We start from the raw sequence: 24,974 nt of genomic DNA, 5'->3' as shown, positions 1-24,974 counted from the left end.
ACAATGATTTGTCCATCTAGTCAAGTAAATAGACGAAATAATCTTGTACGTTAAGATCTGATAAACTCATCTCTTTGATCTTAAACTCCTTGTGATCATGTCTTACCCATATTTATATTCCCTATACAACTTAGCAGAGAGCACTACCCATGGTTGGAAATACATAAATATTTACTGAATATTTAACAGTATATAAGAAAATATTTGATAGTGCACTTCTTGAGAGGTACTGCAATAAGCAATAATTATCCTTTAAGTCCTCTCAATCCTTCCTACACAAACATTCCAACCACCCAGGGTTGTGTTGGTAAATGTTTAACAACCAGCTCTCCAGAGGGAAAAAGATGCTCACAATACACTTGTTTAGTCTGCATTTTTAACATTTTCTCCATCACTTTCAGGGGGTAGCTAGGTTGCACAGTGAATAAAGTGCTAGATCTGGAATCAGAAAGCCTCATCTTCCTGAGTTCAAATCCTGTCTCAGACGTTTACTAGCTCTGTGAGCCTGGACAAGTCACTTAACCCTGTTTGCCTCAGTTTCCTCATCTGTAAAATGAGCTGGAGAAGGAAATGGCAAACCACTCTCTTTGCCAGGAAAAACCCCAAATGGACTCACAAAGGGTAGGACTTGACTGAACAATAACCATCACTTTCTTAAGTCTACACAATCAACAAAAATTGAGACATATTTGTCATTTTCCAGGTGCATACACTGAATTACACTGATTATTACACTTAAGCTTCCAACACATCCCTGCAACCACCTAAATAAAACAGCCTTTTAACACTCCACTGAAACATGCCATTTCCCTCATTAGATTGGGAGTTCTTGAGAGCACGTACTGTCTTTTTTCCTTTCTTTGTATCTCTCCCGGGCTAAGTAGAGTCCATAGCAGGGAAGGTGTTCCATGAATGCTTTCCAACTGACTGACCATCAGTTAAAAAGATTCAAGACAGAAGAGGAAAGGGTGAGGGTGGTACTTACTTCCCTTCTTCTCAATTAGATTCAGAATACTTTAGTGATCTAGGAGAATCAGCTCATCAAAGCTGCTCTATCTCTTAGGTCCTACAGACAGAGAATTTGACTATTAGCAATGCGTTCACTTAAAAATGTTTATTGATATCTTTTGTCTTTATATGCATTCATTCATTTCTGACTATATCCCTCCCTCACCCTTACAACAAATATTAAACAATGTGCAGCAAAACTGAGCAACTCATCAAGAATCTGGCAGGAATGTTCCACACTCAAGTCTCTCACCTCTGCAACAGGAAGAAGGTATATTTTCTCATCTCTTCTCAGGGGCCAAGATCAATCCTTATAACTACATTGTATTCAGTTTCCCTTTTCCCCATCTATTTCATTTTTGTAGTCAGTATGTATGTGTAGTTTCCCAGGTTGCTTAATTCACTCGGTACCAATTCATGTGACTTCCCATGCCTTTTTGAATTCTTCCTAATCATTGTTTTTCAAGATGCAATAAGTCATTTAGGTATCAGAATTTGTTTAGCCATTCCACGGTGATTAGGCATTTACTTTGTTTCCAGTTCTCAGTCATCACAAAAAGTGTCATCATCAATACTTTGGTGGCTAGGGATCTGTAATTTCATTCGTCTAGGAAACTCCTAGATAAGGAAATGCCTTTCTCTACAACTCAAAGTCTTAATGAGTTGCCTGGGGCACTGAATGAATAAGTGATTTACAAGGTCAACAGAGTCTCATCTAGCTGGCTTTGAGGCCAAATCTCTGTTGACTATACCTTATTGCCTTTCTGCTTTGCTATTTTTTGACTTACTTTGAGTCTAGCATGAAGATATCTGTGTCAAAGGCCATGGACATTTTAACTACTTAATCCCAAAATGATTTCCAGAATGGTCGTACCAATCCCATAATCCCTCCAACATTTACTATTCCCATTTTTTTGGTGGTCTTGTCTATTTACTGGGTGTGAGATGAAACCTCAGAGTTGTTCTGGTTTGCATTTCTCCCATGACTGATGATCTGAAACAATCTTTTATATGATTGGTCATAGTTTCACAATATTTTTGAGAACTGTTTGCTCATTCTTTAACTACTTTTCTACTGGGAAACAGTTCTTGGTCTTACATATTTATTAGTTCCCTATATATCTTAGGTATCAGATTCTCATCAGAGATAAAGTATCCCCTTGGTATTCATTTTAACAAAATTTTAGCATAATAAAGAGTTTGGAGTTCCTTCATTGTTTGATTCTCCCCAAACTCATGGATGTGTCAAGGGGAGCTCTGTTTCTATATTCAATTCTGCATCAAATTGGCAAGGACAAGATGCACTCCACAATTTGGGTTCGATAGCTTAAGTAGACTACTAATTCTTTCAATCACCATTAAAAGTCTACATCTACCCAAATTTTAAAGATATCCAGCAGTTCTAAAACTGCTTTTCCTTAATGGTTAAAATACTTGAGCTGAGCAGGCAGATCCAGGATGTTATCTTAGATGCACCTTGTCTTCTTAATCTCCTGGACCCAAGACTTAACTAGAGTAAACATGAGGCAGATAAGAAAGGATCTCCTGAGGAAGCTTTAGGTTAGATAAATCCTGACCCAAATCCAAAGGGCTCACCTTTAAAGGGCCACAAGATGGACCCAATAAGGGAAATCAGAGCAAACCTATGTTTAGGCTGTGAGGCAGGGGTTCCCACTGAAATCTTGAGGGTCATGTTGTTTCCCAAGCAGAGCTATAGGACACAGCAGCTCTTCTGAGGTTGACTGTGGTTCAATTGAAGTAAAATAAATAAATAAACCCCTCATTTCATGGTATAGGATAGACTACCAGCTCTGGAGTCAGAAGAACTGGGTTGAAATCCAACCTCCGATGATCTTGGGTGAATTATAACCATGGACCTCAGCTTCTTCATCTGTAAAATAAAGGAAATGGTGGAGTAAAGAAGCACTCAATTGAGTTTTGCCAACATTCCCCTCTCAAACAATGTTAAAATAACACCTCAAATTGAATTCTAGAGTAGCAAAGCTAACAAAATATCAGAATAAGACATTCTTGCAAGACAACATAGGAAGCTGGAAAGAAATATCTGTGACACAGGGACAGGGACAGGCTAGCTCAGAACCCATGTGGATGAAACACAGTGGAGGAACAAGGTAGTGGAGACAGAAACTACAGTAGTTTTGGGAGCTCTCAAGCCAGAGACAGTAAAGGGTACCTGGCAACAAGTCAGATATTATAGGGGACCCCTATGCTAGTACTAGACACAGGACCAGATGCTGTTTGGTAATTCCATAGCCTATGTCCACTTCTAGGTCACAGTTCAAGGGTAGAAAGGGGCACTTTTGGTCAAGAGGGAGTGGAATCCCAGAAGGGAAGTATCACTTCCAGTCCAAAGGGAGGAGTGGCCCTGAGAAGCAATATCAATAGCAATCCCAGGGGATCAGGGGTCTTTCCTGGATAAGGACTAGAGTGCATATCAAGACAGCAGTGACCACACCTCTCGCCAGATCATACCACCTTGGAAGCATCAAAAATTTCCAAAACCCCAGAACTAGCTCTAAAAACAGCAGTGCAGAAAAAGCTTGAATCAGGAGACAGTGGCCATACTCCACCATCCATGCCAAGAAGAGAGAATAACTTTGACATAAAGTTAAAAATCAAAACATAGGGTCAAAAAATGAACAAAATATAACCTGCCCTTAAAAAGCCACTCTGGTGACAGAAGATCAAGGTACAAACTCAGAAGACAATGGAGTCAAAAGAGCTACAAGCATAAAAGGAAAATTGTGAATTGGATAACAAGCCCAACAGAAATTCCTGGAAAAAGCTAAAAAATGAGTTTCCAAATCAAGTAACAGTGGTAAAGGAAAAATTAGATAAAGAAATGAAAGCAAAGAGAGAAAATCATGAAAAGACAATTAATAGTTTGGTAAAAGAGGCACAAAAAACACTGAAGAAAAAAGGACTGGCCAAATGGAAAAAGAGATACAAAATTTCACTGAAGAAAAGAACTCCTTAAGAAGTAAAATTAGCCAGGGCAGCTAGGTGGCACAGTGGATAGTGTACTAACCCTGGAGTCAGAAGGACCTAAGTTCAAATCTGGCCTCAGACACATAACACTCACTAGTTGTGTGACTCTGGGCAAGTCACTTAACCCCAATTGCCTCACCAAAAACAAAAAAAACATAGAATTAGCCAAATGGAAAAAGAGGAACAAAAGCTCACTGAAGAAAATAATTCTTTAAAAATTAGAATTGGCAAATGGAAATTAATGGCTCCATAAGACATCAAGAAACAATTGTACAAAGGAAATTAATGGCTCCATAAAACATCAAGAAACAATTATATAAAGTCAAAACAATGAAAAAGTGGAATAGATTGGGCACACAAGACACAGTAATAAATGACCATATTAATCTAGTATATAATAAACCCAAAGATTCAAACTTTTGGAACAAAATGCCATTATTTGAAAAAAAAACTGTAGAGAAAACTGAAAAACAGCATGGCAGAAACTGGGTATAGAGCAACATCTCACACCGTATATCAAAATAAAGTAAAAAGGAATACATGATCTACACATAAAGGGTGATACCATAAGTAAATTTGGAGAGCATGAAACAGTTTTCATCTGTCAGAGCTATGGATAAGGGAATCATTTAGGATCAAAGAGAGCATTATAAAACATAAAATAGATTTTGACTAGTTATTAAAAAGTTTTTGCACAAACAAAACCAATGCAACCAAAATTAAAAGAAAAGCAGAAAACTAGGGGGAAATTTTTACAAGTATCTCTGATAAAAGCCTCATTTCTCAAATATATAGAGAACTGAGTCAAATTTATAAAAATACAAATCATTCCCCAATTGATAAATGGTCAAAGGACATGAACAGGTGGTTTTTAGACAAAGAAATCAAATCTATAGGCAAATGAAGAAATGCTCTAAATCACTTTTGATTAGAGAAATGCAAATCTCACATCTATCAGATTGGCTAACATGACAGAAAAAGAAAATGAAAAATGCTGGAGGGAAAGTGGAAAAAGTGGGACACCAATGTACTGTTAATGTTGTCCAGTCATTCTGAAGAACAACTTAGAACTATACCCTTTCGACCCAACGATAGCACTAAATTAGTGATGGAAAAAAAATGGAAAGGATTTTTTTTGGTAAAAAATATTTTTAACAGTTTTTTTTGTGGTGGCTAAGAACTGCAAATTGAGAGGATGCCCAACAATTGGGTAGTGGTTGAAAAAGTTGTGGTATATGACTTTGATGGAATACTATTGTGCTATAAGAAACGACAAGCACGATGGTTTCAGGAAAACCAGGAAAGTTGTATATGAACTGATGCAAAGTGAAGTGAGCAGAACCAGAACACTGTACACAGTAACAGCAATATTACAAGGATGATCAAAACTGTGAGACTTAGGTACTCTGATAAAGACAATGATCCAAGACAATTCACAGGATTCACGATGGAAAAATGTTATCTACCTCCAGAGAGACAACTGATAAACTCTGCATGCAGATTGAAGCAGACTTTTTCTTTTTACTTTGTTCTCTTTGTAATATGGCTAATATGAAAACATGTTTTGCATGACTTCACATGTATAATGTCAACATGTGGTTTTCTAAGTCAATATGAGTCCAGAGGGATCCTTCTGTACAGGTTAGTGGCACCTGTTGCTACTTGAGTTATGACACAACTGATGTAGATCATTCCTAGGGTAGAGTACAGGGCAGAAAAAGCTGAACAAGATAGAACTGGAAAGTTGACTAGCTTTTTTCAGAATTTCCTTGGATGGCTCTTGTATGGTTTCATTCCTTTGTCAGAATTGGTAGAAATTTCCCAGTTACTATGGACCCATATTCAAAAATAAAAAACTCATTCCACAGTCACATTTAAAAATCTGATTGACAATTCAGGCCACCACTCCTTTCTATTTTTATAAATTGGGTTGGTGATAATTCTCTCTTCTAAAAACATTAAGGATGAAAAAGATGGGATTTTGAAAATAAAGTGTGCTATTGAAGTTACAAATACCTTCTTCCTTGAAATTGTCAAAGACCTATTTGCAACACTTTGTTGCTTCTGTTTTCAACTTAACATGCAAGAAGATCCCCACTCTCCCTCTTTTGCCTTTTTTTCTCACTTCTATTGGGTCTGTATTTCCCCATGGTTCAGAGGTTTTAAGCAAAGGATTAAAAAGAGATGGGACTGCCCACCTCTAAGATCAGTTTCATTTAAACCCAAGAAGTAGGTTTCAGTGACTACTTTTGGGTCAAAGGTCTATGGTCACTTGGAGACAAAGCAATCTTATTTTCTAACAAATACTTGAAACTGTTCTCCCACTGATATCAGGCAACTAAAACAGTATCCACACAGCAGATTTCTCACTTGTTAAGCCTAGTAGCAGTAGATACTAAAGGAAACTAATGAGCTCAGCCTTTATTCCTTTGAGGCTCAAGCAAACTGAAAAGTTGTCCCGGGGTGTCAAAGTAGTTGCAGGCAAAAGGTGGTAAAACTGGTCTGCTTGAATTTAACAAACTTACCAAGGTGAAACTTTAACAAACAACATTTATTTTTCTTTTACATATGTATTTCACAGTCTGTACTTCACATCGCTTTCAAAGAAAGGTGCTGCTATGCCATTATATTTTACTATTACTGAACAAGCATTGACATTTTCATTAACATAATAAGACAATTTGCTGGTTAACATTTAAATACACAGACACCAGTTCCAATATCTCAAGAACATTTTTTGGTCATAACCAAGGAATTACATCAAAATATGATAACATTTGCAAATATATTACAAGCAAATAATATTTAACTCTGCATAGTTTATACAATATGTGGTGGTAATAAATAATATCACCAATCTCATCAACTATTTGTTAACTGGCCACAAAAAAGCCCAATATTCATTTGAAGTGTGGCATTATACGCTCCATTGGTGTGATTTTAATATAGCTTTAAAAGTGGTATCTTTTTTTTTTCTTGGATACAAGAAAAAAGTACTAAACCGGACTAAGAAAACAAGTTTTGGTTCACTTACAAATATTCCATGTTCACATGTTACATTCCTAATGTGAAGGCAAGTATTTAAATAGAAAAATCTAGCAGTCAAGAAAATGTGAATGTACGAACTGGAAGGAAAACATTGCATTTAAGTCTGCGTTCATGTGCAGCTTACAGTACCAGCCCTGTAGAAACACTATGAGGAAAAGAATTTCAGCAGAAAAAACCAGATGGGTCTCTCTCTGCAGCAGTCTCTCTGTTCTTGTTCAATGTGTTTTGTTTTTTGTCTGGTGACCTGGAACTCCTAATACCCTCATTAACAAGATCCTATCCTTCATTACAACAAAGAAGAAAACTGGAGGCATGCTTTCAATCAGTGGCAAGAACTGGAAGAACCTGAATCAGCATCAATATTTTAGGATTTGATTTTATCACAGTGCTTTTCACCACTGTGGCCTGTTAGTTGCTATTGCTTTCTGAATCAAGTTGCTAAATGCCATAAAGAATGCTAACCCTTCACTACACTAGGTATAATTTTTCAATACGTTAAGTCATTACGATACAGTGCATGCACAGCCATCCTACCTGCCTATAGAGAGAGGCAGGCAATGCTCAAAATAAGTCAGCTGCTTTAATCAAATTCGATGTGAACAAAGATTTGCAGTATTTTGTACTGTTTTCAATTTGTCAAAAACAGCTCAGAAAGCACAATTAGTTCTCTTACTGGATACTACCGCAGCTTTTTAAAAATTGAAAGGTATATATAAAAATAATGCCCAAATCCTTAAGTTTACAGAATGTCAAAAATGCTATTGGGGATGTTAAAAGCATTGGGTAAAACCCTCATCTTCAGTGTGCCATCTGCTCCACAGGAGAAAAGTCGATTGCCTGGAACTATTTCAATCTTCATGACTCCAGCCCCAATATTTCTGAATATGGATTGTTTGGCATGTTCATTTTTAAATGAATGAATTAAGCCATGGCCTGTCAATCTCCACACCTATTTGAAAAGAAAGAGAGTATTATAAAATTAGCTGAAGAAACTTTTAGTTATTAAGAATTCAATTGAATTTAATTAAGAAATGAAACAATAGAAACCATTATGTTGTTCCAATCAAGGTTCCCTTCCCCACTTTTCCAAACTCCAAACCCACTTTCCCAACTTCTCCAATTAAATTTCCACACTCCCACACAGTGCAGCCTCTCTAACACTGACATGTCTCTTTCCCAAACAGCTTTACTTGGCAACAACATCAAAAGTCTCAGTCACAATCCTATGAAGCTTAAGATCTTTCATTCACATTTAAACTTACACAGAAATTACGGAATTTTTTTTTTCAATTCAAAGATCCACCCACTTGATTTATCCTTAGATATTCTCTCTTCTGACAAGGTAGATATAGATAAGCAAAAGAAAACATTTCAGACAGAAGGAAGAATGTAATCAATCAATGCATATTTTATAGGCCTAAAATGTGTCAGGTGCTATGTATGCCAACAGGAATAAGCTTGGAACGTGTGAAGGAAACCAGTTTGAATAGAACAGGGCCACTTTCCAATAACCACCAGGCTGCCATTACTTTTCACTGGTCTCCCACTCTCTATGCTAAGGCAACAGTGGTAGGGAGAGGAGAAATATGGCTGAGTCGCTCTTATGCTCCATATGCTCCAACTCTGGAGGCCAGGCAAGGTCAGCAGCATCCATCACTTGGGAGAAAGGTTGCCCAGTTCCCTCTGTCCCTTAATGGGAAATGCCACAGCCTCAGGCAAAGACAAAAAATGACAAATTGCCTAACAATTCTTCTTTACCCAGAGCAACTGATATGTGTGTGCTTGTTTGGGAGGGAGGGGGAAGAGATCTTCTGACTACTGTCTGCCTTTCAAGATGACAATACAGGCTCATCAACAGAGAGTCAGGAACAATTAAAGCAGCAGCTAGAAATATACTACTAAGGATCTGTGTGTTGTTGGATGATTTTTAAATCCTGAACAATCATGGAGAATTCTTAAAGATTTGTCCAGTAAACTGGCCTTGGCATAGATGATGGGTCCCACCAAGATGAATTAAAATCAGAGGATCATATGGCCAGTAGGTCGCCACTTCCCTGATTCTTGCTCTGGAACACTCTGGAACCACAGCTCTATTCAATGACAAGATTCCTATACTGAGATATGACATGGGGAGAAGAACTGAAGGGTCACACATAATAGGTTACGGCATTCCAAGAATGAAGCAGGCCAAAGAGAAAGTCTAGAGAAGTCAGCTGAGGCAGAGATACGGAATCCAGAGGAAACTGAAGAACAAATGGCCAGGGACTCAGGGAAGAGATGGGGCATGAAAGGTATAACAAGCCAAAGACACTAGAAGCAAAAACTGAGTTTGCTCCGAGGTAAAAAGCTTTGTGAGTGAAGGGTTCCTTATATATAGCTCCTGCTCAGGGCCAAACCTGGTCTCCAAGCACCAGCAGGCCCAGATGGAAGAAGAGAGTCTCATAGTGTCAGAGAACTCCTGACCCTGGGCTTCCCTCCTCCAACCTCTACTGAAAGAGTTTTTTAGGAAAATCTGCCCACAAATAATTGGGATATTGTACTAGCTCACAAAATTATTTGGAAATTACAAACACATCTGACATGTGAAATCAGTCATATTGCTACCAAATGAACATTCAAATATCTTTTTAAATGACTAACCAGTTAAGAGGCATACTTGCTAACATCACCACAAATAATCTAAAGGAAACTAATTTTGCAACTTAAACATTTTAAACATATGGCTACAAATCAGCATTTTCTGTAGCAAGTCACCACATTTTGAAAGCATTAAGTTTTTCCCCAAACTATGTCCAGCATTACATAATCCAATAATTTGTGTTTTCTTAATTATTAATAATAGTTCAAAATTATATATCACTTTAAAGTTCACAAAACACTTCCCAAGCATTATCTCCTTTGATTTTTACAATGAACCTGAACCACATGGAATTACCTTTATGTTCCCCTCTGCTGATCCTGTAGTAAAATACTCCTCACAGGGGTCGAGAGCCATAGCCTTAATAGCTGAGTCATGGGCCTGGAATGTATGAATTATTTGTCTTTGCCGGATGTCAAATATACAGACCCATCCTTTTCTGCCTCCAGAGATTAAAAGTTGCTGCTTAGGTGCATACTGAAGTACTGTGGCACCGTGCTCATGGCAAGTGAAGCCTGAGGAAGAATGTAAACAAATGTTTAACATTAACATTTCTACTGTGGTAAATCTGATGAAGCTTAATATCTATTATTCACATTTCACAGAAATGTTTTAAAGTTAATTTATTTTGATTTATCAAGAACCACTTCCATAAGCTTCTGAGTTTTAAATTTTTCTCCCCCTCCCCCCCCAAGAGGGTGTGCAATCTGATATAGGCTATACACACACATTCCTATTAGACATATTTTCACATTAGTGATGTTGTAAGTAAGAATTAGAACCAATAGGAGGAACCACCAGAAAGAGGAAACAAAACACAACATAAGAAAAAAAAAAAGAGCAAATAGTATGCTTCAATCTGCATTCAAACTCCATAGTCCTTTCTTTGGATGAGCACAGCATTTTCCATCATGAGACCTTTGGAGATGTCTTAGATCCTTGTACTGCTGAGAAGGACTAAGTCTATATTAGTCATCACACAATGTGGCTGTTACTGTGTACAACGTTCTCCTGGTTCTGCTCACTTCATCAGCATCAGACCATACAAGTCTTTCCAGGTTTTTCTAAAGTCAGCCTGTTCATCACTTCTTAGAGCACAATAGTATTCCATTACATTCATATACCACAACTTGTTCAGCTATTCCCCAATTGATGGGCATCCTCTCAATTTCCAATTCTTTGCCACCACAAAAAGAGCTGCTATAAACATTTGTGTACAAGTAGGTCCTTTTCCCATTTGTATGTTCTCTTTGGGACACAGCCCTAGAAGTGCTATTGTTGGGTCAAACAGTATACACATTTTTATAGCCCTTTGGGCATAATTCCAAATTGCTCTCCAAAATGGCTGGATCATTTTACAACTCCACCAACAATGCATTAGTATTCCAATTTTCCCACATCTTCTCCAACATTTATCATTTTCCTGTTTTGTCATGTTGGCCAATCTGATAGGTGTGATGTGGTATCTCAGAGTTGTTTTGATTTGCATTTCTCTAATCAATAGTGATTTAGAGCATTTTTTCATATGACTATAGATAACTTTAATTTCTCATCTGAGAACTACCTGCTCATATCCTTTGACCATTTATCAGTTGGGGAATGATTTGTATAATTTACAAATTTATAAATTTGACTTAATTCTCTATATATTTTAGAAATGAAGCCCTTATCAGAGAGACTGGTTGTAAAAATACTTTCCCAATTTTCTACATTCCTTCTAATCTTGGTTGCACTGGCTCTGTTTGTGCAAAAACTTTTCAATTTAATATAATCAATTTCAATTTAATATAATCAAAGTTATCCATTTTGCATTTTGTAATGTTCTCTATCTCCTGTTTGGTCATAAAATTTTGTTCTTTTAAATAAGAAAAATTAAAGAAGAAAAAATAGGATGTTGTGAAATGTTAGGAAAAGCAAATGATATTTTAAACCCAAAAGTACAAACTGAATAAAAATTTAGAGGCAGCAGATGTTTTAAAGATGGGAGAAAGACATCAAAGAGAAAAAGGCCTTCTCAATTCTGAACTACTGCCTCACATATACCCTCTGTCAATTCAAAACAACCAGTCCCAAACAATGGATCTTGGCCTTTTTCAGAAACAGTAGCAGATCGAGAATGAATCAACACCTGGCAAAGAAGAAAAAGGTAAAAGTGAGCAGATTCGAACTCCCTGGCATCTCCAGAAAGAGCAAGGGACCAATAAGATAAGGACCAAGTAAGGTCATACCATATGAGCAAGTCACCCATCCCACTTTATGTTGACACCTCCTTGTGAAAGAAAGGAGAAAAGGCCATCTTTCATTATAAATGAAATTGTAAGATATAAGTTGCAACAAAAACAAGGTTCTCCTCAGAGGGTCAAATAATGGAACTGGAAGAGATGGCTTCCATCACTTACTCAAGGGCAACAAGAAACCTACGTTTAAGGGACACTTGGTCTTCTTCCCTAGCAATGCTTATAAGGAGCATAAGCAAAAAGACCACCATAAAGATCACTGAATCTTAGGCACAAATATCTGCAAACGAAGTTAATGCACACCTAAATAGCTGGTGATTTCAACGTAAAGGTAAACATATATAAAGATAGCAAAAATATGTTGGAAAATACGGTTCAGAATTAAGAAACAAACATTAAAGATTGAAGACTTACAAGACTATACAAAAGCCTCACACTTCTTTTATCCTATCATTTAACTGTTCTATCCTATTCATGAATACTTTTTCTGATACAAGAATTGAAAGACTGCAGAAGTAGAAAATATGGAATATCACAAAAATAAAATTAAATATAACTTAATAAGTGGGAAATGACAAGTTACTGATGTGTGAATAACTTCTGAATTAGCCATCTGTGCTAACAAATCATCAATTTAATAAAGCAAAGATCAAAATCAACATTAAACTAGAAGATAAAAATGTGATTATAGGCATGAGATTATCACAGATATTCATTGGCTTTTTTTTAATTGGATGCCACTTCTAGCAGTAAGTTTATGATGAAATAAAAACTTATCTCTATTCCATCAACTAAAAAATAACTAATAGTGATAAACAATTCAATTTATCTGGCACTAAGTTTAAAAAAAAAACTTTTCTCACAACAGTGCTGTGGCACAGTATAAGTACTATTGTCTTTTTTTTTTTTAAACAACGGAAGAAACTGAGGCCTGGTTACTTGCTCATGTTCATATCTCTAGGAAATGTCTGACACAGGATTTTAAATCAGGTCTCCAGATGCCAAATCTACTCTTTCCACTACTCCACGCTAATTCTCACTCTATTAAAGGTCTACTTTTCCATACTTTTTGATGAGCACAAAACCAGAATACTTCATTTTAGGCAGTTTGATTTTCTATGGCAATGCCTATGACCCACAACGAGGCAATACTTTTAGTAAGTCCCTGCTAGTTTCAGTTTTTCAGTTATGCAATGTAAACATTTCTTTACCTTCAACCCATCAACACACTTCCCAACTTGATTCCCTAATCAAAATTCAAATAAGGAAAGTATTTTTCAGTATATTTTTAAAGTTCAAGTCTTAATTCACTTACCATGAATGAGACTATTTGCAGGTGATATCAGTGTATCCCAGAGGCATACATTTCTTGTAAAAACAAACAAACAACATAAGCATCATCATGGGCAAATCCCACCTTAAAAAGTGTCCTCATGTTTGCAGAAGTTTCCAATGAAACATTTAAATTACTGAATTGCATTTATATCTATACATAGAATATATACGTCACCCACTTTAAGATAACCCTGTAGTATTAACAGCAGCCAACAAAATCTGAAAAACTTTGTTGATAGGTCATTTTTTTCTTACGAGGTCATCTTTGGTATGAGACATTTCCCAAGAGGCAGCAATATTGTTACCGTAAGGGCAAGTCTTTCTTTTTTGTTGTTGATAATTACTCTAGTGGAGGGAAAGACCTTCACTGAAGCAGACTATCAACTCATCTGTAACCTTCAGGCTCAGGTTACCTCATACCAAAAGGTATGTAACTTGCCCATTTTCATACAGCCTGTATGTATCAGAGGCAAGACCTGAGCCCAAGTCTTTCTGACTGCAAGGCCAACCCTCCAAGCACCTACACCACATGGCCACTAAGATGCGAAGCCAACTGTTATTATGTCTACTTTTTGACAAGGAACTCTAGTTACTTCCTATTGTGTTTATGGGATGGGGGGAGGTGGGGAAGGAGGATGTGGGAAGGCTGACTAACATACCTGCTGTCATTGGACTGTCCAGATGTGGCAACGAGACTTGAAGAGGTAATAAATGCAAAGTCACTTGTGGTTTTACTGTGGCACTGCCAACTCTGCAGGAAACAAGAGTGATCTGTCTTAGCTATACATCTAAAATATCAGTAAATATCAAAATTCTTTAAAACCGAATATGTATACAGTTCTACCAGTGACACATCAAGCATAATGGCTACAACATCTTTTCTCAAGTCATTATTACAGAAAAGGAGGAAGTGGAATAAAGACATCTCACAGTATTTGAGAAATGTGCAATAATATTGTAACTAAAAGGGACTCATAAACATGTAAAAATCTAGGGCATGCTAGGGGAATATTCCAGTCCAGTGCCACACACCACAGAAACAGTGACCAGTATAGTCTTGATCTCTTTTTGCACACTTAAACGAAAACATGCTTGCCTTAAGTTATAAATGCTTTAATAGTATGCAAAGCATTATTAATTAATCCTATGGTTAGACTGGTTTGGCTACTTATTATTATTTTGGTAAGATTCTGGGGGAAAATGCCAGTTGCTTTTGAATTAATTTATCCAAAAATGTATTTTCTCTCAAGCTATCACAGGTGCCTTCATTCCTGCTGACTAATTATGACCTCTTCTATGCACCTGATAACTTCTCTGTCTAGTCCTCAAGGATGGACATATCCTATTTAGCCATTTTTATGATTGCTTATGCCTGGGAGGGCCTAAAGGCTTTTAAAGACTCCTTCAATCTTAGCACTGATAAGGGATCTTACAAGTCACTTAAAGACCATCTCCTACTCAATATCTGTAATATACTTGACATATGATTAAGCAGCATTTGAATACTTATCCTGACAGAGAATTCAGTACCTTACAAGGCAGCCTGTTCCATTTTTTGATAATTTTAGCTAATGGAATTTACTCATTCAACAAACATTTGTCTTTACAGAAACATTTGTGCTAAGACCGACATAAGGCATAGTCTAAAACTTCTGAAGTCTACCATCTAGGAAGGAGATAAGACATAAAAAGAAATTAAAATAAGGCATTAAAAGAGTGTTTTTTTAAAAGACTGTGATGTGAAGTTCAACAGGGAAAGAAAGGGCATCATGAAAAGTTTCATGAAGCATTGATTTGGATGATGAGAGAGACAAACAGAGACAGGAGGGAAGGGAAGGGGGGGAAGGGAAGGGAGAGGGAGAGAGAGGGAGAGGGAGAGGGAGAGAGGGGAAGAGAGAGACAGAGAGAGAGAGAGAGAGAGAGAGAGAGAGAGAGAGAGAGAGAGAGAGAGAGAGAGAGAGAGAGAGAGAGAGAAAAGGAGTTTAAAATTTAACTTGAAAGCTAATAGGGATTAACGATTTTTTAATAGACAAGTGACATAACCAGATCTATGGATTAAAAAAAAAGATTAATCTTAAAGCAGAATGAAGGATGGACTAGAAAGGAGACAGTGAAGGTGAAGAGACCCATTTGGAGACTACTGCTATATTTCCATTACAGTGGCAATGAGAGGCTACAATGGGTAATAAGAATGGAATAGAGGGGGAAAGGGATTCACGCCGAGATATGTTACAGAGACTATGAAATGTGAAAGAGGGAAAGGATTAAATAACTCCAGGGTTTCAAAAATGGGACATAGGATAAATGGTGATACCACAGAGAAAAACAATCAAGTCAGAGGACTAGAGAAAGAAATTGGGAGTGTATCACCTGCACAGAGGTGATATTTAAAGCCACGGGAATAACCAACAGCAAGAGACAGAATGCATCTATAGAGGAAAGAGGAACAAAACCAAACCTTTGGGGAACATCTACATTAAGGGTTCAGGAAACATAATGGCTCAGTAAGGAAAAAAAGACAGCAAAGAAGCATTTAAGGAGGCAGAAGAAGAACCAGGAAAAGGTGGTGTCTCTAAAACCAAGGAAAGAAAATATCTAGTCGAAGAGGGTGACCAATAGTGTCAAAAGCTGCAGAAAGCTGAAAAGGATAATGACTGAACATGGGATGTTACATTTAGAGATCAGGGTGTCATTACTGACCTCTGAGAGAAGGTGGGGAAAAAGCCAGAGTAGAAGTTGAAGGAAGAATGAGTAGTGAAGAAGCAGAAGCATTAGGTTTAGACAATTTTTAAAAGCTTAACAGTGGAGGGGAAAATAGAGAGAGTATGGTAGCTGAGTGAGTAAAAGAGTCAAGGATGTTCTTTAACTTGAGCTGAAATCTGCCTCCTGTAATTTCTACTCATAGTTTCTAATTTGACCCTTTGGAGCCCTAAAGATTTAATCTCCATTCCAAATAAATAGTCCTTCAATTTTTCTAGAGATATTGAGCAAGCACTAGGGAAAAAGCTTACATAACAACTGGTAACTACAAGCTTTCCATTTTTCATAATCTATCTAGAAATTAGTAAATTACCATGTATCAAAACATGGATTAATAAAAGGTTAAATTAATATATGTTACAGAAATCTGTCATAGTTAAAAGGCAGGGAGAGGAGTCAATTAACTAACAAAGAGGAAAGAAGCCAAGATCAACATAATGTAGCCAAAAGGAAAGGGACCGAATTTTAAGGAGGCAGGGAGAACACCGTCAAATGCAGTAGAAATCCATAAGACGGAAGACTGAAAGGTTCTTGGATTTAAAAAAGTCTCTGATAAGCCTGGACAAAACCATTTCCATAAAATGAGAGGGACGAAAGCCAGAAAGACTACAGAAGGTTAAAGAAGGAAATGGAATGATGAAATAATGTGGACAGGACAATGGGCATACGCCAGCAAGTCTGACAGTAAGAGAGAGGCAAGAAATCATTGGAAATATTTAACTAGGGGCTAGATGACCACTAGTCAGACTGTTGTAAAGGGGATTCCTGCTCAGCTATTGATCAAACTGTATGACTTCAGAGGTTCCTTTCAAGCTCTGAAATTCTATGATACCCATCTATATGCACTCTTAACATGGAAAATCCAAATAATTCCCTAGACAACTACACGATCAGAAGTAGGACATCAAAACTTCCTATTACAGATAAAGTCTGAACAAAACTTTACCGAAGCAGAACATAGAATCATGGAATGTTAGAACCAGAAGGGACCTGAGTGATTATCTGGTCCATTATCTAATGATTATGATAACAGCTTTCCTTTTAAAGTGTGCTACAGCTTTAAAAAGCAATTTTAAGCAAAGATCTAGTTTAAAGTTAACAAGTGCTTTCTTCCCAATAACTCTGTCAGGCAGAGTCCTGATATGATCTTAGTAAGGCTCAAAGAGTTTAAAGGAATATGTGAGACAATGCAGAATCAAGGACAAGATAAAAGGGCACAGGATGAAGCCACTGACCTAACAGTCGCCTGTCAAGCTTTGAAAAAGAGATCAATAGACACAATCAGGTACTGTATCTAGGACAACATTTCAAAGTAACATCTGTAGCCAGCTCCATGTCTCCTGGCTCAGGTCATTCTTTCACTACACGGGTCTTAAACAAAACGTCATGTGAAAATGCCATGGATGTGTTTCACGTCACTTACCAGATAAGGTTTGGGATTGGATACAGTTTGATTTACTTGCCAAATACTTAGAAAACCCTCTCCATCTGCAACACCACACTGCAAGAATGACAAAACATTAAAAGATCTACGCTCTCCAATCCTTTATTCCACTGATTGAAATATTTATGGGGAAAGCAAGACATACATATTCAACTTTAAAACATTTTCCTTCATAATTCCATTTTGCTGTCATCTCCTCCCAAATATCTAAGTATAATAAGTCTTTATCATTCCTAACTGCTTGTCCTCACCCCACTGCAAGCTGTCCCTCCATTCTAGGTCAACTGGAACTTTAGACTAAGGTCTCTTTCAAAAATCTGACCCTACCTCAGAATAGATACAGTAACATCACCTACCACGCTGCCCAAGAGCAGAGATGTTTTTTAAATTAAAAAGGATTTTAATTCCTCTTAATTGGTTACCTAATTAAAAATCCAAATCAGACATTATAGATTTATATACAGCTCATGAAACAACATATGGAATGTGAGCTCCCTAAAGGCAATAATTACTTCATTTTTGCTAGCATAGCGAAAAGGAAGACCCTTAGTCAATGCTTATCAATTGTCATCTCAAGGGCCATGCTATTCCTTTTCAAATTTACATCCTTATTAGTGCCATCTGGGCGCAATTTTTAGGAAGATTTAGACATTTATCACTAAATACTGACCTTGTTCCCTTGTGAATTGAAATACATCCTAGTAACTCTTGCATTGCCTGCTTGGCGGAAGCACACCAGCTGCTGTGGTCGAGACCATTCAAACATTCGTACACTGCCATCCTGAGCTCCTGTCAGATCTGAAACACAGAGAAGGAAATCACTAATGACGAAACAAAAGGTATTTCCAATATAATAGCTCATAGTCATAGGGTTTTACAGTTTATAGTTCCACCAGATACATAGCCCATCCCACTTCATAGATATGGCTCACAAATGTCACTGTAAGACTTGCCCAAGGAACCGCAGCTAATAAATGGCAAAGCAAGGCCCCACGAACTCACACCTTCTGACTTGGATCTAGGACTTGCGAATACACTAAAGATCTTCCGTTCACAAGGTGAAGAAGATATTTTTACTTGCATTGACTAGATGATAAATAAGAGACTTACAGTACTGATGGACAGGATGTGAAGTCATTCTCTTGACATTATGAAGATTTCTTTTCATAAGCTTTAAAGGGAACATATTAAAGAAATAAATTTGCCTCATGTTCCTCAGGAAAAGATGAGCACAAGCTTCTGGACGAATTTTAATCTTGAGAGATTTGCTTCCTCACAATTTACATATAGTACAGAAATCATCTGTGTACAAAAAGTATTGGCACATGTGATTTCCCCCCCCTCTTCCCTCCACTCTTCTTTAACCCACACAACTTAAAGACATTGTTTTCATGTGGCTTACAACCCATTTCTTAGGGACTACTGCAGGCTTGGCCTGAATAAGCAGTGAAGCTCACCAGGGCAAATCTACATAAGACCCACAGCCCTGCCTACCTTGTTTGCTTTAAAAACATCTTTCCCTTTAACCCCAACGACTACCTGTACTAAAGGAGGAGGAAGAAAAGGTTACCTGAATGACAGAATTTCAAGACTTAGATGGGACCTCAGAGGCTATCCAGTTCAACTTCCTACTCAACGAGGCACCTCCTCTACAATGTTTTGTCTGTACTTGAATACTTCTGGTGACAGGGATCTTACCAGCTTACAAGACAAACCATTTCATTTTGGGACAAATGTTTAAGAACTGTTCCTTTGCAGTGAATGAAAATAGGCCTCCCAATTATGAGGCGGAATTTCTGCTGGAAGCTACAAAGAAGGAGCCCTCTTTTCCACAAGTCCTTCAAATATTTGAAGACAATGACCAGGGTCTCTGTAAAGTCTTTTCAACAGGGCTGATCTTCTTTCTTCCAGGATAAATATTTCAAGTAACAGGTTTATCAATTTTTGTGACAAGTCAAATCACTGATCACACTACTTCTCAAAATGAGATTGTGTAACTTCACAAATGGTATTCTGTCAACTACACAAAGTTTCAAGGTATTGTTTTGAATAAAGAAAAGCCATCAACAGTACAAATTTTCATTCACATGAAGCCTTCATATTGTGAGTTACTACTTTCCTTCATGATGGACTGCTCACGTACAGTCTCTTTACAGTCAATATTAGTAAGTGCTGCTAAGGATAAACAACATATGGTAATATTCTTCAACGTGTTATATATAGTACTTTCAGTTTCATTAACGACTTTCTGGTTATAAACAAAAGAGATTAATGATGGATTTAGTAAGCAGGTTTAACTACACAAATATTTCTCAGTTTTATTCATGTATGTAAAGATAATGTTTTCACATGAAGTTTTTGAATGCAGAATCATTAAAGGTCATCAAAGGCTATGTGTTAAATGGCTCTTAAGGAGCCCTAAATGGCAACTTTGCAACTGATGTGAGGTCTCTTTGAATTAACTTAACACCATTAAGTTAATTAAAAGTCAGGGTGGCAGGGTTATATTGTAGGGTCACACAAATGACTGAAACATGATAATCTGAAAAACTACCAACCATAAGAAAGGTGTTAGCCCAGCTAAGTAACAAGAAAGGATTAGAGAATCATAGTAGGAGAAGTGTGGGGGAAAAGGGGGAGGTAGAAGAGAGGGGAGGGAGGATCATTTAATATGCTTCTGATATGGTTGGCTGAGCCAGAAGTATAAATAATTGCCTACAAGGTATGATTTGGGAAGTATCACAACTAAGACACTGACTCTATAGACCTCTATGTACGGCTGAATTAACATGAATCTATACACTTAGACACATGCAGATTATCTCTTAATAGGCCTTAGAAGGTACTCTTTAAAATAATATGAAAGTAAAGCAGTTGAACACTTTCTGATTTCAAAAGATAATTATGGGGTACACACTGCTGCTGGAATGATAAACCTGAGGGTCGTCTTCTTAATGAAAAAGAACAAAAAGTAGGAAGGAAGAGGAAGAGCCTTTCAAGCTACTAAGCAGACCAAAAAGGCAAAACTAAGGACTGAGCAAAAAGCAGACTAAGATAGGCAGAGTGATTATAAGAAATAAATTCTTTGCGCTATCCTTTAAATATACTATTTGGTTGAGTTTAATATGCTATACATAATATACATTAACATATGTAATAGTATATATTATATACTATAGTATATATAGTATATGTAGTATACATGATATACTAGATATATAATAGTATATAGAATAATATACTAATGGTTATGTTTAATTATTTTGGTAGTTTTATTTTATTTTTTTAGGCAATTGGGGGGTTAAGTGACTTGCCCAGGGTCACATAGCTACTAAGTGTCAAGTGTTTGGTCTGAGGCCGGATTTGAACTCAGGTCCTCCTGACTTCAGGGCCAGTGCTCTATCCACTGCATCACCTAGCTGCCCCACCAGTTCTATTTTTTAAAGAGAGTAGAAAATTATGCTAATCTATCGTTGATTCAACATACCTATGACTAAAGTCTAGTTGTTTGAACCCCAAAGACATAACTAAGGCACTATTGTTCACCCACGGCAATCCATCCCAACAGCAGGCAAAGTGCTTAAGAAAACATTATAACAATCTATCAAGGGCTACTTATAAATTAAATTACAATGGGCAATTATAATTCCTAAACACCTTGAAAGTAGGTATAATATTCACTGTTCCTGGCACATAGTAACTATTTAATAAGTGTTTTCTGACTGATGATTCCTCACAGAGTGGAGGAGAGCAAATCAGAGGCTATGATACAGGACAGTTAAGTTTCCACTGAAGGTTGGGAAAGGTTATAAACAAAGTAGTGGTATAACCCATTTAGAAGAAAGCATCCTTCTAAGGGAAGGTCCAGAATGGTCAGCATGAAGGTTGAGGGTGCCAGTCCTATGGCTAGGAGAGATAGATGATAATAAAACAAACTAGGGAATGACACTCCTCTCCCAGGAGAACCTAATAGGCCAAAGAGCAAAGGAGTAACGTTATCCCTACCCCATTTCCCTTTATTATACAATTCCTCCTTTTTTTCTAACCTTCCCATCCTACCCCATTTCATGAAAAATTATTGTTCACAACTTAAGGCATTATCTAAAAGGGGCACATTTCAAAGCTGGGACAAGTTGTGCTAGTGTTAAAATTATATTGGAAGAAATTAATTTAAGCAATTGGTCATCTAAAGAGACTTTGACTGCAAATTTATTTCTATAGACTCCACACATAAAAAGACTTTCCATTCAAAGAACAAATTTTCTGCACATGAAATTAAATTGAAAACTATTTGCAGCAAGTATATTCCCATATCATAACAATGGTGTAGCATAAATTACAAACAATATTGTTTTATTTAAATTTGTGGTGTCAAAGCATTATAGATTAATTTGTATTAAGTTTGTTTGTCAAAAGGAAGCCCATGGCTTAAATAACTATTAATTTATTCCATAACTAACGGATTTATATAGAATTTAATAGTTTTCTCAGCATTTTCACATATACTAGGCCTCATTTGATTCTCATTACAAACTGGTGACAAACATAGAATAGGAAAGATTAGTCCCACCTGACATATACAAAGCCAAAGAAAGGTTAAGTGATTCACATTAGATTGCAAAGTTAGTTAATGGCATAACCAGGACTCAAGTTAGATTTGGGAGTTGTTGGTTTTGGGGGTTTTTTTAATCGTCAGGATTGACTCTTTCCACTCTAAGATACTTCCTTTTTATTACAACATATTAAATTTGTTACAACATGTTAAAATTAAAAAACATATTGAATTTCAAGTGGACATTTCATATGAAAACTATTATCAGATCTCAAGTGAAAAATAAAAAGTTCATTTTTACAAGTTTAATCTTAAGCCTCATAAAATGTTAAAAAACAAAACAAAAACCATTGCTTTACAACTAGCCACCAGACTGTTGTTGGCATTCTGCTTTGACTAACCCAATGCTGAACTGCAGGGGCATCATTCTAACATTTGCAATGCAAAAAAAAAAAAGTCACAGGAAATCCTCAGTGTGGAAAGCAGTGAGTATAGACAGAAAGCTGGTCCTGCCCTTCATTGACAAAGACCTCTCCAAGAGTATAGAACAGTAAAAGTAGAGACAGTAAATTCAAGCAAGGCACAAAAGCCTGTTCTTGTTTGAAATGCTGAATCATCCACATAATCTCCCAGGCAGACTCAGATAAAGTTCCCTGGGTGTCATTCACTCCTTCTTTATTTTATTTTTGAGTGCTCTTAACTGGAGCATTATGGGTCTCCTAGAGACTCTACACTTATGATCAAATCTACCACCTTTCAAGTCTCTACCATTTGTTTCTTTCCGGAACAACTACGTTCCCTCCCCATATCTGATGGCAGAGTCTGAATTACCTCTATTAATCAAGCTGTCTCTCCTTCAATACTCTACCACAATAACAACCTACAGATTCTTCAGAACAAGATGGGAGAATGGGGGGAAATTCCCCTGTCCGACGAAGCAATCACATTTTACATTCCTAACTAGTAACACTACTGATAAATTTTCTCGCACACTAACAGTAAGCATCAGTTTCTTAAACTGATATTGCTACTAGTAAACACAATTTTCACCCACTAAACCAACTGCAGATTATTTTAAAGGAAAACTATGTTCAGAAACGGCACCTGTAATAAACAGCATACATACCACACCAGCTCCAGTGCTTGTCTGTCCACTGCCTAGCCACGGCAAAGAGGAAGATGGATGCACCTGACTCACTGTAAAGGATGTTGTTGGGGCCTGAGAAAGAGTTGTAGTAGAACCACGATAATCAATGTCATCAGAACTGTGTGGGAGAAAGAGAAAGAGAGAGGAAGAGAGGGTGGGAGAAAGAGAAAGAAAGAAAGACAGAGAAAGAGGTATATTATTACTCTGGAGTTCTATTTCCCAATTACAATGCTACTTAGATCAAATATGGTACCACCCATTGAGAAAAGAATAAATCCTACTGGGAAAAATCTGCGATTTACAGATCCCCTCCTAATAGTTTGGAGACAGTGGTGGGCCATGTTTATGTAGCCAGGAGTTATATATATATGCTCAGTATACTTATGGCTGCCCCATCTGCTTATATGAACAATTAAAACATGGGTGGGATTTTTATTGGCATCAATCAGCTAGAAAAACTGTTAAGATAAAAGCAAGTTTAGGTCAACATTTAAGTCTCCTCATGAATGCTCAAATGGTTCATGCTTTGTGGCATATGTAAAAAAAAAAGAATGCTTTACTAATATGCTCTAATAAAGTTGCTGGGTAAATTTCTGTAAAAATAGTTTTCCTATTATAAAGCAGTATATAAGGGGAAGTTTCCCATGGGGAAAAATCTCAAAAGAATGGGTTAGAAAATTTTTTAAAACTTGGGTTCAGCTCATGGCCATGTCTGTGACACACCGTGTATTATTGTATTACAAACATTTTCTACAGAATTTAACACCGTTTTCTTAACATTGAGAAGAGATAAGGAAACTCTCATGGCAGAGAGAATGGGGATGGGCTACTAGGACAGATTTGTATTCACTGTCAAGCAAAATTTCTCCATCTGATTTTTTTTGCATATGGTAGTAGGTATGTAAAAGAGTTTGCTGAATTGAATTCCTTTGTTTCCCATTCATCTACTCTCTAGCTTTGAAGATCCCCAAAAAAGTAAATTCAAATAACTGATTAATTAAACAAACTGTGTACATAATGTCCCACACTCTTCAAAACCAACTAACAAGATGTTCTACGCTTAGATACCTTTATTAGGGTAAGAACATCCCTTTGACTGATTTACAAAATCAAAGATATAAACTAGATGTGGATAAGGCCCATAAATCTCTTATCAAATCAATCAAAGGTGGAAACTAAGTAGAACTGAATGAAAATAAATGTCACACAGGAAATATGCTGTGGTTGGTTGAAGAGAATCAATCATGTCTTGTGAGGCCTTCGATAAAACAGCAACCCAGTTCAGAATCCAACATTATACTAGCAAGCCAGCCTTGTGACGGAGCAGTTCCAGCCAAGCCCATAAGAAGAAAGCGCTTGGGTAGGTGGAGGGTAAGAGCCTCTTTCCTCCCTACCCTTTGACTGGTGAATGACCTTGTAAACTTTTAAAGATCAAAAAATTTGGATTTTCTACTGGAATTTGTAGTCACATCCGCAAAACGTCAGTAGTTGATGAAAATGTCTCAATCAGGACTGAAAACTCAGTGGACATCCTGAGGAAAAACAGCTTCAAGTCTCCACAAGGGCACCAAATCATCAGAGCCTAGCAGAGAGCTACACAGAGCAAAAGGGAACTTCACGAGAATTCCACAAAGGGAGAAAAAGTCTTCCAATAACCTGGAGATTGTGGGATACCTCTCTGCTACACATGAGCTATCTGAGCGCACTTTCCCTTGCCCTTTGTACGTACTTGTAAGTACATCTCAGAATTTTGGGGAGACAGTTTTATGACAACTATTCTTACACTTACACCACAT

At 37.1% G+C, this 24,974-nt stretch overlaps 1 protein-coding gene across 2 annotated transcripts in view; it reads right to left on the bottom strand.

The window, feature by feature from the left end:
- Window positions 1–6,547: 6,547 nt before the first annotated feature.
- The window catches only part of DMXL2 (Dmx like 2), a 149,415-nt gene continuing 130,988 nt past the window's right edge, over window positions 6,548–24,974 (bottom strand). For both annotated transcript variants that reach the window (XM_020980751.2, XM_020980785.2), the window contains 8 exons: window positions 23,158–23,296; window positions 18,590–18,650; window positions 18,150–18,277; window positions 17,459–17,536; window positions 13,935–14,026; window positions 13,256–13,308; window positions 10,001–10,218; window positions 6,548–8,014 (listed from right to left, as the gene is read on the bottom strand). In XM_020980751.2, the coding sequence (XP_020836410.1) occupies window positions 7,805–8,014; window positions 10,001–10,218; window positions 13,256–13,308; window positions 13,935–14,026; window positions 17,459–17,536; window positions 18,150–18,277; window positions 18,590–18,650; window positions 23,158–23,296 (979 nt within the window). In that variant the 3' untranslated portion in view covers window positions 6,548–7,804. The remainder of the gene's footprint in view (window positions 8,015–10,000; window positions 10,219–13,255; window positions 13,309–13,934; window positions 14,027–17,458; window positions 17,537–18,149; window positions 18,278–18,589; window positions 18,651–23,157; window positions 23,297–24,974) is intronic.

The sequence above is a fragment of the Phascolarctos cinereus genome, unplaced genomic scaffold (genome assembly GCF_003287225.1).
Source record: "Phascolarctos cinereus isolate Bilbo 61053 unplaced genomic scaffold, phaCin_HiC Scaffold_3;HRSCAF=262, whole genome shotgun sequence".
Lineage (NCBI taxonomy): Eukaryota > Metazoa > Chordata > Mammalia > Diprotodontia > Phascolarctidae > Phascolarctos > Phascolarctos cinereus.
Note: the sequence above shows the minus strand (reverse complement) of the source record. Positions and strands in the feature narration are given on the sequence as shown.